At 52.5% G+C, this 19,082-nt stretch overlaps 1 protein-coding gene across 1 annotated transcript in view; it reads right to left on the minus strand.

Moving 5' to 3' along the window:
• Positions 1-15,576, minus strand: part of AHCYL2 (adenosylhomocysteinase like 2) — a 68,332-nt gene extending 52,756 nt beyond the window's left edge. Inside the window, exon 1 of the mRNA XM_066551089.1 lies at positions 15,114-15,576. Coding sequence (XP_066407186.1) covers positions 15,114-15,539 — 426 coding nt within the window. The 5' untranslated portion in view covers positions 15,540-15,576. The remainder of the gene's footprint in view (positions 1-15,113) is intronic.
• Between the last annotated feature and the right edge of the window lie 3,506 nt (positions 15,577-19,082).

Consider the following 19,082-nt stretch of genomic DNA (forward strand, 5'->3'; position numbering starts at 1 on the left):
ATCCCAGCCAGGAATTCCTTCCCAAATCCCATCTTCTCTGTGTCCACCTCCAACACCATCATTCCCTCCATCCCCTCAATGATTTTATCCCAAATTTACCTGTGGAAAACCCACTTCCCTTCCCTGAGGAGCACAAACCAGGCCTGAGGTGGTTTGGTGTTTTTTTTGGGAAATATGGAGATTTCCAGACACTGGAATTTCCAGGATTTACCCCTCCAAACTGGAATAAACACACAACAAATAAAGGAGGAAGCAGAGTTTGTGTGACCTTCCAAATAAAACATTCCCTTTGCTCCTCCTGGTTGCTTTAATAAAATCTTAATTACCCCGGAGGTTTGGATGGCTTCAATTACCACAACACCACATTTTCTATATATATATATATTTTTTTAAGCCTAAAAAATCCAATTGGGCAAAAATCCTGCTGCAACCACATTTTTTATGGCTTATTATCTGAAAGTGCTGCAAGTGCAGAGTGGCAGGAGCGTTTCTCAGCCCGGAAAATCCCATGGGATGCACGGGCAGGCTCCTTTCCTAATTGGAAAATGATTTAGGGCCCCTCCGAGGGGAAGCAGAGCCATTCCTGCCTCTCCTGCAGCCAAAACCCGGCAGTGATTGATGAGCAGGACCCGGAATTGCAAATGAACCCAAGCAGGAGCTGTGGAAATCTAGGGGATGCGTGGATGGAGCAGGAAAGATGAGTGCTGGAATGGCAGGAAATGGGGCATTTCCAGTGTTTTCAGGGCTTAAATCACGGTCTGGGCTCAGAGCAAGGCTTGGTGGCAAATGCCATTCGGAGCCTTTGGATGAGGGAGCTGTGCACAATTCCATTTCCCACTGGACAATTCCATTTCCCATGGGAGAATTCCATTTTCCACTGCACCATTCCATTTCCCATGGGAGAATTCCATTTCCCACTGGACAATTCCATTTCCCACTGCACAGTTCCATTTTCCACTGCACAATTCCATTTTCCACTGCACCATTCCATTTCCCATGGGAGAATTCCATTTTCCACTGCACAGTTCCATTTTCCACTGCACAGTTCCATTTCCCACTGCACAATTCCATTTCCCACTGCACAATTCCATTTTCCACTGCACAATTCCATTTCCCACCGCACAATTCCATTTCCCACTGCACCATTCCATTTCCCACTGCACAATTCCATTTCCCACCGCACAATTCCATCTTCCAAGACAAAACTCCGTTTTTCGCGACAAAATTCCACTTTCTATGACAAAATTCCATCTCTTATGATAAAACTCCATTTCCCGCGACGAAATTCCATCTTCCATGCCAAAATTCAATTTCCCACCAAAAAATTCCATCTTCCACAACCAAATTCAATTTCTCACCACAAATTTCCATCTTCCACAGCAAAATTCCATCTTCCACAGCAAAATTCCATTTCCAACCATGAATTTCCATCTTCCACCACAAAATTCCATATCCCACAACAAAGGTTCACCTTTCACGGCAAAATTCCATTTCTCATGACAAATTTCCATGTTCCACAATGAAATTCCATCTTCCATCGCAGATTTCCATCTATCAACCACAAAATTCCATTTGTCATGAAAGATTTCCATTCTCCATGAAATTCCATCTTCCACGGCAAAATTCAATTATCCACGAACAAAATTCCATCCCTCATGATAAAACTCCATTTTCCACTGCAAATTTCCACCTTCCACCACAAAATTCTATATCCCACAACAAAGTTCCACCTTCCATGACAAAGTTCCATTTCTCACAACAGATCTCCATTTTCCACAACGAAATTCCATCTTCCATCACAAATTTCCATCTATCAACCACGAAATTCCATTTGTAATGAAAAATTTATATTTTCCATGATGAGATTCCATCTTCCACAGCAAAATTAAATTATTCACGAACAAAACTCCATCTCCCACGATAAAACTCCATTTTCCACAATGAAATTCCACCTTCCACCACAAAATTCCATATCCCACGACAAAGTTCCACCTTCCATGACAAAGTTCCATTTCTCATGACAGATTTCCATTTTCCACAATGAAATTCCATCTTTCACCATAAAATTTCATTTCCCATGACAAAAGTTCCACCTTCCATGACAAAATTCTGTCTTCCACCACAAAATTCCATTTCTCACGACAGATTTCCACTTTCCACTATGAAATTCCATCTTCCACCACAAAATTCCATCTTCCACCACAAAAATCCTGTCTTCCACAGCAAAATTTCTTTTCCCGCCACGAAATTCCATTTTCCACCACAAAATCCCATCCCCCATGACAAAATTCCATTTCCTACCGCAAATTTCCACTTTCCACTTCTGCGGCCCTCCCTGACAAGGCCAAAACAAGAGAGGCCAAGCAGAGAAAAAAAAGTAATTAAAAAGCAAAACCGACTCTTGTGTTGCTCTGTGCTCACAAGAGGGAAAACGAGGACACGCTTGACAAGGGTGATTAATTTGCTGGAGAATGATTTGGTTGATATTTGCCATAAATTGGCCAGGAATCAAAAAAAAACAAAACAAGGAAAAAAACCCCGGCCACACACGAATTACTGAGTGAGGAATGAGATTTCTCACAGAATTTGGATGTGGAGAGGTTATTATTATTATTATTATTATTATTATTATTATTATTATTATTATTATTATTATTATTATTATTATTATTATTATTATTATTATTACTATTATTAACAACAACGATGGGAAATGGAGGCTGGGGCAATCCAGAGTCCAGGATCCCAAAATTCCATCCACATTTTCCTTAGTGTTTCACTATAAAATAATGGGAATTACGGCTGGAACAAGCAGGGACAAGACAAAAATACCAGCACGAAGTCAATTATTGAGGAATTCTTCATCCAACTGCTTCAGTCCCATGCCACAGACTCCAAATAAACCCAAAACTTGAGCAGACTTTTTAATTAAGGTGAAATTAAAGCCAAGCCAAATTGTTTGAGGAGAGCTGCACTGGGTCAGAAAAATTCCAGGAGAGGGAGCGGGGATAAGGGATGGAAGGGCAGGACACAGGGAATGGCTGCAGATTGGAGGAAAGGGGAGATTTGGGTGGGATTTTGGGAAGGAATTCCTGGCTGGGCTGGGATTGCCAGAGCAGCTGGGGCTGCCCCTGCATCCCTGGCAGTGCCCCAGGCCAGGCTGGACACTGGGGCTGGAGCAGCCTGGGACACTGGGAGGTGTCCCTGCCATGGCAGGGCTGGCACTGCAGGGGCTCTGGGGTCCCTTCCCACCCAACCCATTCCAGGATCTGTGGTGGGTGCTCCCCCCAACGCCTTCCACCTGCTGGATAAAGGCCGAAATTCCCGGTGTTTCCAAGGGCTGTGGATTTTCCACCTTGCTGGGGAGCAGCTGAGCTGCAGATCCCGGGGGCTGGGGCAGAGCTGCGGGGTCCCTTTAACCGCAGCCCCCGGCGCTGCCTCCCCGCTGCTGCGCAGACACAACAGAGGGCAGGACACCGAGAACAAACAAACAGCAGAAAAAGCAGCTCGGAGGCCCCAGGAACAAGGAGAGCTTTGTCTGGGCTGGGTTTCGGCCAGGAAGCTCCGCAGGTCTTTGCACACACCTACTCGGTTCTCCTCAAGCAACCCAAGCTAGGGAAATCTAAAAAATCCCACCCAGAATCACTCAGTGAATCAGGCAGAGCATCACAATCCCAGCTCCAGCTCCACAGCAGGTTTTGGTTGGACTTTTCACAGGGCCTGACCCAAGCAGCAGCTTCCTCATGCTCTGGAATCACTGTCTCAGCAGATCAGAGTGGGGTGAGACACCCAAAAATGTATCACAAGGAGCACTGAAAGTGCTTTACATGTTCAGGCAGCCCCGTGACTCATCTGTGGTCATTCTGCTGCAGAGAAACCAGAAAATGTTTCAGCTTATTTATATTAAAAATTAAAAAAAAAAAAAAAAAAAATGAAAAGCAAAGCACAGAAAGTTCTTGGCACTCAGAGTTACCCAACAGCTTCTCTGCTGTGGTGAGCAGATAACCCAAGCCCCGTGCAGGATCTTTTCCTGAAATCAGCCAAAATAATTCTTCAGTCAGTGCTGCAAAGTGGATCTGAGAGGCTCTGCCCTGCCTCAGAGAACCGGCCCCACTTGAAGAGGCTCCCACAAAAATGACATTTACAAGCAATGCACTGCGGAACTTCAGAGCCCGAGAATTCTGCCAGACACTTTTATGGGTGCTTGAGTCATCGCCGATTTTATTTGAGACAAAAAAATAACTGGTTTAGAACGAACTAAAAACCCTTTTTTCATCTGGGGGCTGCTCCCTTTGAAAAGCTCAAAAGATATCCTGGAACAGCATTGAGCACAGCTGGGAGCAAACTCCCTCCACACCCAAGTGCTCCTTCCCATCCTCTCAGGATCCATTCCCCCTTCAGATGTCCGGAAATGAATCGCTGGGATTGCACTGGAGCAGGGTTTACAGGGGATGCTGGAAGAGTTTGGGTGTGGGAATGGCTGGCTGGGGTCCAGGCAGAGAAACCAGGCAGGAAACAAATCTGGAGCAGGGACTGATCCGGCAGGGAGCGTTTCGGGAGTTAAGGGGGAGATGGCAGACAAAAAGCTCTCCTGGAACGTGGAGTGGATGGTGATTTCATGTCTCCTGGAGTGGCAATGATCTTCAAACAGCACAGCACCAGCACTGCCTGGGCTTGGCAATGAGGAAGGCACAGGCAGAGCTGGGGGGATTTGCCCCGGATCACCCTAAAACCACACCCAGCCCCAGCCAGGCACAGGAGGATTTTCTGTTCCTCATTTCCCTGCTTCTAACGCCCCTTCCACCCCACAGATGAGTGGATCCTTGTGCTGGAAGGGACCCCAGAGCCCCTGCAGTGCCACCCCTGCCATGGCAGGGACACCTCCCAGTGTCCCAGGCTGCTCCAGCCCCAGTGCCCAGCCTGGCCTGGGGCACTGCCAGGGATGCAGAGCCCAGGACCCTCTGGGAACCCACCCAGCCCGTGGGAGGTTTCCATGCTGAGGAGTGGATCCAAGACCCTTCCTGAAGGGTCTTGGATCAGAGTTGGTGTCTCCTGGGTTTTCCCTCCAGTGTTTGGGTGAGATTTGGGCTGGCACATCCACGGTGAAGCCCAGACCACACCAGCTCCAGCTTGCCACAAGCCCACCAAACCCACAGCAACAAAAACCCTCCAGTGCTGTGTTTGAGGCCAGGAATGAGCCAGGAAAGCAGGAACTGAAGTGTTTTTCTCCTTCTGTCAGGAACTGACAAGCAGCCCTTCTGTGCCTGCTGCTGCTGAAGAATGAACCATCCCAGACACCTCCCTTCACACAGGCACCAACCAGCTCTGCTTTGCTGCTTCTCCTGGGATCAGCTCCCAGCTCCAGCTCCCAGCTCATCCCTATCTGCCCATCTGGAGGCCCCTGGAGCTCTCCAAACCCGTGTGCCCGTGCAAGCCCCGATCTGCAGCTGGGCCTTCTCCCCAAAACGCCTCGGGGCTCCCTTCAGTGTCCTGCCTTTGTCTGCTCCTGTTCTGTACCCACAGGAGCAGCTCCCCAAAGCCAGGGGCAGACACAGCTCCCCAAAATCCAGGGACATATACAGCTCCCCAAAACCCAGAGCAGACACAGCTCCCCAAAACCCAGAACCAGACACAGCTCTCCAAAACCCAGAGCAGACACAGCTCCCCAAACTCCAGGGGCATATACAGCTCCCCAAAACCCAGAACCAGACACAGCTCTCCAAAACCCAGAGCAGACACAGCTCCCCAAACTCCAGGGGCAGATACAGCTCCCCAAAACCCAGAACCAGACACAGGTCCCCAAAATCCAGGGGCAGATACGGATCCCCAAACTCCAGGGGCAGATACGGCTCCCCAAACCAGACATGGCTCCCCAAATCCCACAGCACACACGGTTCCCCAAACCCAGGAGCAGACACAGCTCCCCAAAACCCCAGAGCAGACACAGCTCCACAAACCCAGAACCAGACACAGCTCCCCAAACCACACACAGCTCCCCAAACCCTGCAGCAGACACGCTCCCCATGATGCCTCAAGTTTTATATTTCACGTTTTCCAGATTCTGTACTCTGCATTAGTGTGTGACTCTGAACTTCCTATAAAGTGTCAGCAAGTTCTCCTCACAGCTCAGTCAGACAAAGCAATCCTTTTCCAGCCCCTTGGTTTCTGGGCAGCTTCAGGCCCAAAAAGTGCAAACAGCAGCGAATGGAGGAGAGCAACCTGGGACTGCAGAACCTGGAGCTGGAATGGACAATGAACCCCAACATGGAAATGGACCAGAACTGATCAAAGTGTGAAAACTCATGACCAGGAGTCCATCCTGGGTCCAGCTTGGCTGGGCTCCTGCACTGCCCAAGGTGTATCCTCTGAGGCTTTTAATAAATCCCTGTTTTATTGCTTTGACACTGCCCAGCCTCTGTTCTAGGTAGCCTCTGTACCTATTGAAGGCCTTTAATAAATCCCCATTTAATTCCTTTAACCCTGTCCAGCCTCTATTCCAGGCAGCAGTGGACACCCAGCCCTGGGAGCTCCGGGCTCTGTTTGCATTTCCAAGGAGCCTTTTGGCTCCTCGTGGTGGCTGCTGCAGTGAGGGCTGTGCTCCCCTCTCCAGATCCTTCCTCCTGCTCCAAGGGCAGAGCTGCCCAGCCCCTCTCTGGTGCCACTCGGGCACAGCTCACCCTGTGTGCCAGGAGGTGCCTGTGCCACACTCCCACGGGGAACGCTGGCAATGGCAGCATGGAGAACTCTGCTCTGATTTAACCCTGAGACTGAGCTCTGCTGGCACCACTGACACTGACAGCGGGGACAAAGCCTGGCACCGCGGGTGGCACCCCAGGGACAAAGCCTGGCACTATGGGTGGCACCCCAGGGACAAAGCCTGGCACCACGGAGGGCACCCCAGGGACAAAGCCTGGCACCAGGGGTGGCACCCCAGGGACAAAGCCTGGCACCCCGGGGACAAAGCCTGGCACCAGGGGTGGCACCCCAGGGACAAAGCCTGGCACCAGGGGTGGCACCCCAGGGACAAAGCCTGGCATCACGGGTGGCACCCCTGGGACAAAGCCTGGCACCCCTGGGGACAAAGCCTGGCACCACGGGTGGCACCCCTGCCCACAGCAGGGGCTGGAATCAGAGATCTTTAAGGTCCCTTCCAGCCCAAACCACCCCATGGTTGTATTAAACAAACACACCCATCTGCACAACCCCCTGTGCTCTGTTCCACATCCTCGCTGCTGAGCCCCATCCCAAACCCTTTCCTCATCTCACAACCCCAAAACCGCTCTGGAACAGCCTTCCCTTCCCACATGGCTTCCCTGAACCCTCCTCTACCTCCTGTGGACACTCAACATCAGAATTTTAAACCAGAGGTGAAACTTGTTCTGATTTTTTAAATTTTTCTCTCCTTTTCTTTTTCCTCCTACACTGCATCAGTTTGGACCAGGTTCAGCTTAAACATTCTGGGCTCCAGTCTGTAGGAAAGGTATTTACAAAATAAAGGGTGTGAAGCCTTTCCCAGGGGTGGAGGTTTTGTTACCCTCTCCTTATGGATTCTTTGTGTCCCCCAGGAACAGAAATTCCAAGAGAAACACATAAACCTATTTGACAATTAGAAACAAACAAAACCCCAATTATTTTTCCCTCCTCTCTTTTCTCTCTCTTTTTTCTTTTCCTCCAGATGTTGACCAAAACAATTGATCTGTTTGAAAAATCATCTGCAAAGCAGCTGTTCCACACATGGAAGGACATTTCAAAATTCACCTGCCAGGAATTTCATCAAAAAAAAAAAAAAAAAAAGAAAAGGAAGAATGAGCAGTTAAAAACAGAGCTGCTGAATTCATGAAATCCGGTATTTTTTCACTCAAAAATAACACAAGATGCACATACACAACAGGTTAAACTAAAACTAAAACAGGAAAAAAGCTTTGGGTTTTAAAAGTGCCCCACAGCACGACAAGAGCTTTGATACTCCCAAGGTTTTCCTCAAAATTTGCATGACAAATTTTTCCACCCAGCTGTGACATTTAAGGATTTCTCCCCCATTATTCCTCTGTGAATCACAGAATCATTATAAAATCAGGGAATGGCTTGGGTTGAGAGGGATGTTAAAGCTCTCTCAGTCTGTTTTTACAGGAATTCAGAGCGACAGCAGGAGAGGGAGCAGCTCAGGCTGGGCCAGGGGAGGCTCCGGGTGGACAGCAGCAGGAATTGGTGTGGCTGGGGCAGTGCCAGGCACAGAGGGACCTGGTGGGCAGCAGGACAGGAGCCCTGGTGTGCCCTGGTGGCCAAGGAGCCAGTGGCACCTGGCAGTGTCAGCAGTGAGGGGCAGCACAGCAGGGAGGTCACTGTGCCCTGGCAGTGTCAGCAGTGAGGGGCAGCACAGCAGGGAGGTCACTGTGCCCTGGCAGTGTCAGCAGTGAGGGGCAGCACAGCAGGGAGGTCACTGTGCCCTGGCAGTGTCAGGAGTGAGGGGCAGCACAGCAGGGAGGTCACTGTGCCCTGGCAGTGCCAGGAGTGAGGGGCAGCACAGCAGGGAGGTCACTGTGCCCTGGCAGTGCCAGGAGTGAGGGGCAGCACAGCAGGGAGGTCACTGTGCCCTGGCAGTGTCAGCAGTGAGGGGCAGCACAGCAGGGAGGTCACTGTGCCCTGCCCTGGGCATGGGGAGGGCTCAGCTCCAGGGCTGTGCCCAGCTCTGGCCCCTCAGCCTGGGAAGGGCCTGGGGACACTGAGCGGGGCCAGAGGGGCAGCGAGGCTGGAGAGGGGCTGGGAACACAAAGCCTGAGAGGAGCCCCTGAGGGAGCTGGGGGTGCTCAGCCTGCAGCAAAGGAGACTCAGGGCTGCCCCCATCGCTCTCTGCAGCTCCTGAAAGGTGCCTGTGCTCAGCTGCCCTTGGGCTCTTTCTCCAGCAGCACTGACACAGCCAGAGCACACAGCCTCGAGCTGTGCCAAGGGAAATCCAGGCTGGAGAGCAGGAAAAAGCTTTTCCAGCAAGGGGGATAAAGTTCTGCAATGGCTGCCCGGGGAGGTGGTGCAGTCCCCAGCCCTGGGTGTGTTTGACAGCCTGGATGTGGCACTGGGTGCCGGGGCTGGGCTGGACTCCATGGCCTTGAAGGTCCCTCCCAACCCAGGGATTCTGTGAATTCTGTGCAGGTCAGACAAAAGCCATTATTGGTGCTTACCCTGTCAGCTTGTACAACCTCCTGATTCTACAGGAGCCGTCAGCCCTTGAGGGTTGCAAAGTTTACAACCATGGCAAACAGGTATTACCAAATACCCATCTTTTAGAAAATTTTAAAATATTCATGTGTGTGTAGATGCTTCTTCAAGCCCAGTTTTGACTCCTGCACTCACAGGGGAAACAATCAATCATACTTGCTGTCAGTGTTTTTCATGAGAGATGTTTAAAAAAGTGATACAAAGCTTCCAACCATTAAAAAACTGGACAGGCCTCTGTGAAAAACACACAGAGAAAAGAAACCTGCAAACTATTAATAAAATTTTCTTCATACCCTTTTGGAGTTTTAAACCTACTTTACCTTTCTCCTAATCCTATCTCACAACAAGAAATAAATACATTAATAATTAACCAACACCAAAATCTACCACATTTTTAATACATTAACCAAAAAAATCTTAAAATTAAAAAACCCCTTAAATTAACAAACCAAAACCACTACACTTGCCAACATTTTTACAAGCTTTTGTTTTGTTGAGTGTACCCCAAGAAGTAACAAGAGACAATAAGGAAAGCTCCAGCACGGGGATTTTGGTGTGATTCTGGAATTCTGACCCAGCACAGGAACAGATCCCGGTGCCACAGCCCCTGGCAAAGGGCAGCTTGGCCATTCCCAGTTCCAAGGTTCCCTCCTGATCCTGATTTTATTTCCCTCTCCTTTCTCATCTCCCCGCTCCTCAGCCCCATGGATTGATCCTTGCACTGGGTTCCACGCAGGCACCTGCTCCAACGAACCCGGGTTCGGCCAGGTTATCCCACCAAATTCAAGGATTTGATACAAAAAACCTCCCTGCGGGAAGCTTTTCCCAAAGAGCATTCCAGGCGCCTCATTCCCTGCATTTCCTGGGAATTCAGCCCCGGGGGAAGAAGCATTTATCACCAGGCAGAAGCGACGGCTGGGGCTTAGAAGGGAAAAATAGCAGAGGAAAAAAAAAAACAAAAAAAATCCTTAATGGAGCCGAAAAACCCTCATGGCTCTGCCTGAGAAAAAAGTGGGAATTTCCACGGGAACAGGCAGGCTTTGATGCCAGTGAAACGTGCTGGGAAGCAAGGTCAGAGGCAGCGCTGAGAGAGCGGAGCCACATGAGGGTCATTTCCCGCGGCCGTCAGGTGATGTGGCAGCCCAGTGAGCAGCGGGCATTCCCGGCCGTTCCTGGCCGTTCCTGGCCGTTCCGGGCTCCCTTCCCGCCGGGCTCGGCACGGCCGGGGCTCTCCGGAGGGCCAGACGCGGGCAGGGACGCGAGGCGAGGCCGTGGCACCTCGTTAGCGGCGCACGGTGACACGGTGACAAAAGGCAGCGCTCCCCGCAGCCCCCGGCGCTGCGGAGGCGGCGGCACGGAGAGAACGGAGCCCACGGAATGAATCAACAGCCCCGGAGAATCAATCCCTCCCCTGGCAGCACAAAAACGCGGCTTTAATCATCACTCCGAGCTCCAGAGCACAGCTGGAAACGCGAGCGGGCAGCCGGGCTTGCTGCACAGTGCCTGGGACAGGGAAAAAATAATAATAATCATAATCATCATCATCATCATCACCTTCTGCTTTGGAGCTCGGTGTTGGCTTCATGTAAAACTCGCCTCTTGCTGAGGTTTAACCTTCCCAGTGCGGGGTGCAGGAACTCCCAGAGTCCCGAGCACCTCACGACCACTAAATTAAGAAATTAATCTGTTTAAATCCAAGTTTTTCTTGTGGCTGAGGGTCAGAACTGGATGGGCTTTAAGGTCCCTTCCAACCCAACCCATCCTGTGATTCCACCATTCTTCACAGAGTTATCATTTCACAATCAATCAAGACCTGAATCTGATAAAATTTAAGTTTTTCTTGTGGTAAGAGTCAGATCTGGATGGGCTTTAAGGTCCCCTCCAACCCAACCCAACCCACTCTGTGATTCTTCTCCCAGCTGAAGAAAGGGGCACAGAGTCAACACTTCACAACCATTAAATCAAGGCCTGAATCTGATAAAATTTAACTTTTCTTGTGGCTGAGGGTCAGAACTGGATGGGCTTTAAGGTCCTTTGCAACCCACTCTGTGATTCTTCTCTCAGGTGAAGAAAATGGCAGAGTTGTCACTTCAATTAAATCAAGACCTGAATCTGATAAAATTTAAGTTTTCTTGTTGCAGGGGTCTGGATGGGCTTTAAGGTCCCTTCCAACGCAACCCATCCTGTGATTCCACCATTCTTCATAGAGCTGTCACTTCAGAATCATTAAATCAAGACCTGAATCTGATTAAATTTAAACTTTTCTTGTGGCTGAGGGTCAGAACTTTAAGGTCCCCTCCAACCCAACCCATCCCACCTCGTGATTCTTCTCCCAGCTGAAGAAAGGGACACAGAGTTGTCACCTCACAACCATTAAACCCAGGACTGAATCTGTTTAAGTTTTCTTGTGGCTGGGGTCAGAACTGGATGGGCTTTAAGGTCCTTCCAAGCCAACCCAATCTATCCCCTGATTCCACCATTCTTCTCCCAGCTGAAGAAAGGGCACAGAGTTGTCACTTCACCATCATTAAACCAAGACCTGAACCTGATTAAATGTAAGATTTTCTCATGACTGAGGGTCAGAACTGGCTGAGCTTTAAGTTCCCCTCCAACCCAACCCATCCCACCTCGTGATTCTTCTCCCAGCTGAAGAAAGGGCACAGAGTTGTCACTTCATAGCCATTAAATCAAGAACTGAAACAGTTTAAAGTTTTCTTGTGGCTGAGGGTCAGAACTGGCTGAGCTTTAAGTTCCCCTCCAACCCAACCCATCCCACCTCGTGATTCTTCTCCCAGCTGAAGAAAGGGACACGGAGTTGTCACCTCACAACCATTAAATCAAGGACTGAAACTGCTTAAATTTCAGTTTTCCTTGTGGCTGAGGCCCAGAGTTGGATGGGCTTTAAGGTCCCTCCAACCCAGCCCATCCCATGACTCCACCATTCTTCTCCCAGCTGAAGAAAGGGAGTTGTCACTTCACAATCATTAAATCAAGACCTGAATCTGATTAAATTTAAGTTTTTCTGGTGGCTGAGGGTCAGACCTGCAAAATTTCACCTCAGGAATGAGGAATTCCAGTATTTCCAGCAAGAACTCAAAGGGAACAACAAATTCCTGGGATTTTCCCCAAGATTTGCTCTCTAAAGCTGGCAAAGAAAAGCCCAGCACCATCTATAATGTCTGCATATAAATATATATAAAAATATCATCTATTCCATCTATTCCTTCCTGTTTTACACCCTATCAAGGTAAAATACAAATCAGAACATCTAAAAGCAGACAGATCAATAAAATGCCGAACTGACAGAAAAGAAGACTTAAAATGAGAATTAAAAGAGGAAAAGAGTCACTGAAATTTTCTGGGAACTCTTTTGGTCTCAGAATTGCAAAATCACAATTTTGTGGATTGGTATCTCAAGGACAGGTGTTAGGACTCCAAGGAAAGGAAAAAAAAAAACCAAGAAAAATATATTTCTATAAACCAGCCAAGAAAAAAATACTGAGATTTTGTTTCTATCAAACACTCATAAGAATCACAGTTCCACTACAAATTTCATCTATTTTAATCAGACTTTTACCTCTATTACAGCAAGGTTCTGTTGGATCTGAGTAAAGAAATTTGTATCTTATTCTTGCTCTAAAGCTCCTTTCAGCAGATGCTTCAGCTCCACGTGCCCAGTTTCACAGCCACGGGCCCGGGGACAATTTGATGGCCCCCAAATCTGGTTTTATTCCAATAACACCAGGATATTGAATGTCATTTATTCCTCCTGAGGAGCAGAGGACCTGGATGAATGAAGAGCCTGGTTTGAGAGGCTGGAGCCTGCTGAAGCGGCTGAGAAAAGGAGGAGAAGGAGCAGTTTGTACTCCCAGATCCTCTCCAGCAGCACATCCCAAGCAGAGGGGTGCAGGAGCCAGCTGGGAATTCCAGGTTTCTCCTGGATCTGTGGCTCTGCTCCCGGGATTAGGAGCAGCCAGGGAGCGAGGCAGGTTTGAAGCTGCTCCAGGCTCCCAGCCACCCTCTGAAAAAAGGGTGAGATCCCTTTTTGGGGTTGAACCCAGGAAATAATGGAGAGGGGTGGGATGAAGAGTTTAAGCACATTTGAGGAGAAATGCAGGTGCCCTGAGGGTCTCTAAAAATAGAGATGGGATTAAGATATCAGACTCCAAACACTGGGGTGGGAGTCAGGATCTCAGAGGAAAAATGTCCTTGACTGAGCAGCTGAACCCCCTCCCAACCCTAGAGAAGGGATTTCAGGGGGAGGAAGAAACCAAGACCCAGACCTTGCCCTGCAGGGATGTGCTCCCTCCAAGGAGAAACTGGAATTTCAGGGAAGTCACCCAGGAGGAAATCACAGTTATGGAGACAAACCCCCTCAGCCTGGGCCCTCCAAAGGGAGAGGAAATTCTAAAGCAGCCCCAAAAGAGGCTGCAAGTCCATCAGCAGGGGAGGTGAGGTCTTCACCCCAAAGTTCTATGAGGTGAGAGGCTCCCTTAGGACAGGGACACTTCTTTCCCTACACCCCCAAAAGGTTCACAGGGGACAACTCCTTCTCCTGGGATTCCCAACGGCAATGATGCCAAAACCCAAGGAAAATGTGGATTTCCCTGAAGGCACAGCAGGGTACACACAACCCCCTACTCCAGGGAGCACCTGTGTCCACCTGAGGAGCTGGAGACACGTGGATGGACTCACCAGGATTGGACTCACCAGGATGCCCAGTTCCACACTCTCCTGGGGTGCAGCTGCCAGGTCACAGCACCCCTGAGAGAGGGGCACCCCCAAACCCCCCCTGACAAACCCCACACCCAGCTACGGGCACACCTGGGCCTGCCCCAGGTGCCAACATCACCGGCGACGCCCGGGACATTTTTATCTTATCCACATTCCCCAGATAACCCTGGGAACATGAACCTGATGTGAACCCACACACCCTGCACCTGGGGGGCAGGTGAGGGGGGGGAAAGGCACCCAGGGACACCTGGGGGGTGCGGAAATAGGGGGGAAAGGCACCCAGGGACACCTGGGGGTGCAGAATTGGGCTGTAAAGGCATCCAGGGACACCTGGGGGTGCAGAATTGGGCTGTAAAGGCACCCAGGGACACCTGGGGGTGCAGAATTGGGCTGTAAAGGCACCCAGGGACACCTGGGGGTGCAGAATTGGGCTGTAAAGGCACCCAGGGACACCTGGGGGGTGCAGAAACAGGGGGGAAAGGCACCCAGGGACACCTGGGGGTGCAGAAATAGGGGGGGAAGCCACCCAGGGACACCTGGGGGTGCAGAATTGGGGTGTAAAGGCATCCAGGGACACCTGGGGGTGCAGAATTGGGGTGTAAAGGCACCCAGGGACACCTGGGGGTGTGGGAACCCAGGGGTGTAAAGGCACCTGGTGTCACCTGGGGGTGTAGAGACACCCAGGGACACCTGGGGACACAGGGAACGGGGTGTAAAGGCACCCGGTGTCACCTGGAGGTGCAGGAGTGGGGTGTAAAGGCACCCAGAGACACCTGGCGGGGCAGAATTCGGGTGCAAAGGCACCCGGTGTCACCTGGGGGTGCAGGGAACGGGGTGTAAAGGCACCCGGTGTCCCCCTCACACGTCCCCACTGCACAGACACGGCGGGGCACAAGGCGCAGACAGACCCCCAGGCACGGCAGAACGCGTCCCCAGAATGCAGCCCCAGCCCTGGAGCGCCCCCGCGGCCACGGCAGCGGCTCGGGGTCACCGACACCCGCCGCGCACCGGGGACCGCACACCGGGCCGGCCCTGCCTGGCCGAGGCAGCGCCGCGTCCCCGAGCCCCGGGCCGGCTCCCGGTGCCCGCTGCGGGGCTCTGCCCGCGAGGATGTCCCCTGGCACGGCCCCGCCGGGAGGGCTCCCTGCCACTGTCGCCCCCGTTACCTTCTTGACGGTGCGCGGCGCCTCGGTGACGGTGCCGTCGGGGCTCACGAGCGCCTCGGCCGCGCCGCCGCTGCTGTCGCTGCCGTCGCGGTGCCGGTGCTGCTGGGGGTGGTGCGGGTCGCTCCTCTTCATGGCCGAAGCCTGCGGCACCTTGCCGGCGGCCGAGGACATCCCGGAGGCCGAGGACATCGCGGCGGCCGAGGACAGCCCGGGGCAGCAGCCCCCCGGAGGCCGCTCGGCGGAGGGGGCCGGGGCCGCCTCACGCTCGGCGCCCGGCACGGGGCAGGCGGGCGCCGCCGCCGCCACGCCGTGCCCCGCTGCGTGAGCGCCCACAGGCTCGCACGGCGGCCCCGCCGCCTTGTCCATGGGGCCGCCGAGCTCCTTCAGCTCCACAGCGGGCGCGGCCACCGCCACCTGCACCGACATCGCCGCCGACTGCTTCGGCTCCGCTCCGGGTCCGCTCCGGCTCCTTCAGGGCCGCCGGCCCCGCCTCGCCCCGCCCCGCCGCCCTTGCTGCCGCAGGGCGTGCCGGGACATGGAGTCCTCCCGCCCCGGCTTCGCCCCGTCTCGACTACAGCTCCCAGCACCCCCTGCGGCCCCGCGCGGGGGTTGGTGGGAATTGTAGTCCGCGCGCGGCCACCAGCCCCGTGAAGGCGTTTGGTTCTTTTTTCACGTTTTGGCGAATTTTCAGTGTTTCCGCCGCCCGGCACGGAATCGCAGAAGCACTGAGGTTGCACAAGACGTTCGAGACCATGGAGACCAAGCTGTGCCCGATCGCCACCTTATGTTACCAGCCGAGAGCCCTGAGTGCCACATCCAGGGATTCCTTGACACCTCCAGGGATGGGCACTCCAAACCTCCCTGGGCAGTTCCAAGGCCTGAGCCCCTTTTCATGGAGAAATTCCTGCTGATTCCCCCCTGAGGCTGCCCTGGCCCAGCCTGAGGCCGTTCCCTCTGCTCCTGTCCCTGTTCCCTGCAGCACAGCCCGACCCCCCCGGCTGTGCCCTCCTGGCAGGGACTTGTGCAGAGCCACCAGGGCCCCCTGAGCCTCCTTTGCTCCAGGCTCAGCCCCTGCCCAGCTCCCTCAGCCCTCCTGGGGCTCCAGCCCCTTCCCAGCTCCTTTGTCCCTTCTCTGGACTCAATCTGTCACAGGCCGTGGTGTCCCTGCAGTGCCATGGCCTGGCCAGGCAGTCCCCCAGGCCTGGACCAAAATTATGGAATTTCAGAGCCAAAGGGGCTGGAAAAACCCTCCCAAATAATGAAATCCAACCATTGCAAGGTCACCACAGATCCATGTCCCCAGGTGCTACCAGCAAGGATGGACGTCCCACCAAGGACATCCCAATGGCCAAAATTATGGAATTTCAGAGCCAAAGGGGCTGGAAAAGCCCTCCCAGACCATCAATCCCAACCAACACCTGAAAAACCCATGGGAATGAGGAGCCACAACATCCTGGCACGGGGAATGTGCCATTTAAAAGCCTGGGACTTGCTGTCCTGCCAGGCACTGAGCTCAGCCTGCAGGCACAAATCAGTAATAAACCACCACATGATTAACATTTAATGATTTAGTTTTACCACCTTTTCTAAATCCGGTTCTCTGGGAATGTGCCTCTTCTGGAGTGCAAACCCATCCTCTTATTATTTATTGAGATCAGCCCTGAGAGAAGAACTTGGAGCTGTTGGTGGGCAAGAGCTTAATTAATTCTCAATTCTCAAGTGCCAATTCCAATCCTCAAGTGTCCAACTCTCAAAGCCCGGGCGACATCGGTGTTTGGGATGAGCTGGAGGAGAGGAGGGAAGGAATCCACAGAGACCTCCCCAAAAACCAGGAGGGAGGGGAGAGATGGAAGCAGCGGAGAAGCTGAAGGAGGATTTCAGGGAGGAAAGAGGCATGGGCGAGGGGAGGAATTCCAGAGCGGATCGGAGCTAAAGGAGAAGCGGCGCATCCCTGTGAGCCCTGAGTGCGACGAGCACAATTCTCCAGATAAAGCTGGTTCCTGCTGAACGGGATCCGAGCCCGCAGCTCGTCCCTGCCTCTCTCCGGGATCACAAAACTCCGGCTCGGGGCTGATCCCGGCTCAGAACCGCCCTTTGGAACGGGAACTCTTCGGGAGCCGCCGTGGGAGGGATTTGAAGCTGGAGCAAAATCCCTCCCCTTCCATGGAGAGCAGGAAAGGTCGCGGCTGCTGCAGCGCCGCGGTTCTGCTGAGCGGAGGAGGTGGTGCTGACCTGAGGTGGGCAAATCCTCCGGGATTTATCATCTCAGATCGCACCCAAAACCCCACCAGGGTGTTCTGCAAACCCCTGACATAACGTAAAATCCCGACCCCGATCCTCCTCTGCTGAGGAGAGGAGCTTGTGCCGACCTGGAAATAGAGAAATCCTCCAGATTTTATCATTTCCTGGTGCCACAGGTCCCACAAAAAACCCACCAGGTTGTTTTGCATGCCCTTGACCAAGGCAAAATCCTGACCCTGATCCTCTTCTCCTGAGGAGAGGAGCTTGTGCTGCCCTGAAATGGAGAAATCCTCCAGAATTTATCATCACAGACCCCACAAAAAACCCACCAGGTTATTTGAGCCAAGGCAAAATCCTGACCCGGAGTTCTCCTGTGCTGAGGAGAGGAGCTTGTGCTGCCCTGGAAATAGAGAAACCCTCCAGAATTCATCATTTCCAGGTGCCACAGATCCTACAAAAAACCCCACCAGATTGTTTAGCAAACCCCTCACAAAACCAAAATCCCAACCCTGATCCTCCTCTGTTGAGGAGAGGAGCTTGAGCCAACCTGGAAATAAAGAAATCCTCTGGAATTTATCATCTCAGATCCCACAAAAAGATCCCAGGTTGTTTTGCAAGTCCTTGACCAGGGCAAAACCCTGACCGTGAACCCACCTGGCTCAGTGTGGGACCTTCCTCACCTTTTAAGGGATATTCCCAAAATCAGGAGACTGATATTCCCAAAATCAGGGATGGTATTTTCCTGGGAAAAAATGCCCTGTGCTGCTGCCAGCACCCCCAAAACTCCTGGTGTTGAATGTCCATCAATCCCAGGGCTGATGCCCTGAGAATCTGTCCTAGAGCAGAGGCTGGGCAGAGTCCCAGAATAAAGCAGGGATTCATTCCAAGGATCTCCTCCATGGATCCACCTTGGGCAGCACCAGAGCCCAGCCAGGGCTGCACCCAAGATGAACCAAAATGGCCCCAAAATGCACCAGCGCTCCCGGGGTCTCTCCCTGGGATCAGTTCTGCTCCATTTGCATCTTGCAGTTCATTGTCCCATTCCAGCTTCAGCCCCTGCAGTCCCACCCTGCTTGTTTTTCTCTCTCCAGCCCACGGGGTTTGTGCTCCTGGGCTGAGATTTGGGTCATTTGTCCTTGGTGCCCAGCTGGAGCAGGAATTGTTTTGTCTCCCTGCTCTGTGCACAGAGCTCACCATCCCATAATATGGAGCTCAGACCCACACACTAAAGCAGCACAGAATGGGACAAATATAAAAGCCAAATCTGAGGCATCAGACAGCCCTGTCCCCAAGTGCCACATGCACAGGGCTCTGGAACCCCTCCAGGAATGGGAGCTCCAGCCCTGCCTTGGGCAGCCCAGTGCCATGACTGGAAACCCTTTCCATGGGGAATTGTCCCCAGGGTCCCCCCTGAAGCTGCCCTGGCCAGCCTGAGGCTGCTCCCTCCTGTCCTGGCCCCTGTCCTGGCCATGGAGCTCCCAGAGTGACCTCGTGCTCCCTGCGGAGCTCGGCCTTCCCAGCCCCTCTGGGCAGGATCCAGCTGGGCCCAAAGCCAGGCCTGGCCCCAAAGGTTGGATTGTCCCTGGGCCAGGGCTGCTGGGCCAGCCCCACCTGGAGATTCCATGGGCTCCAAGGGGCACACGTGGGATCTGACACAGCAAAACCCACACTTGGACCCACCTGAGCTCCAGCCCACGGGGTTTGTGCTCCTGGGCTGAGATTTGGGTC

Source organism: Molothrus aeneus, chromosome 5, assembly GCF_037042795.1.
Source record: "Molothrus aeneus isolate 106 chromosome 5, BPBGC_Maene_1.0, whole genome shotgun sequence".
In the NCBI taxonomy this organism is placed as follows: domain Eukaryota; kingdom Metazoa; phylum Chordata; class Aves; order Passeriformes; family Icteridae; genus Molothrus; species Molothrus aeneus.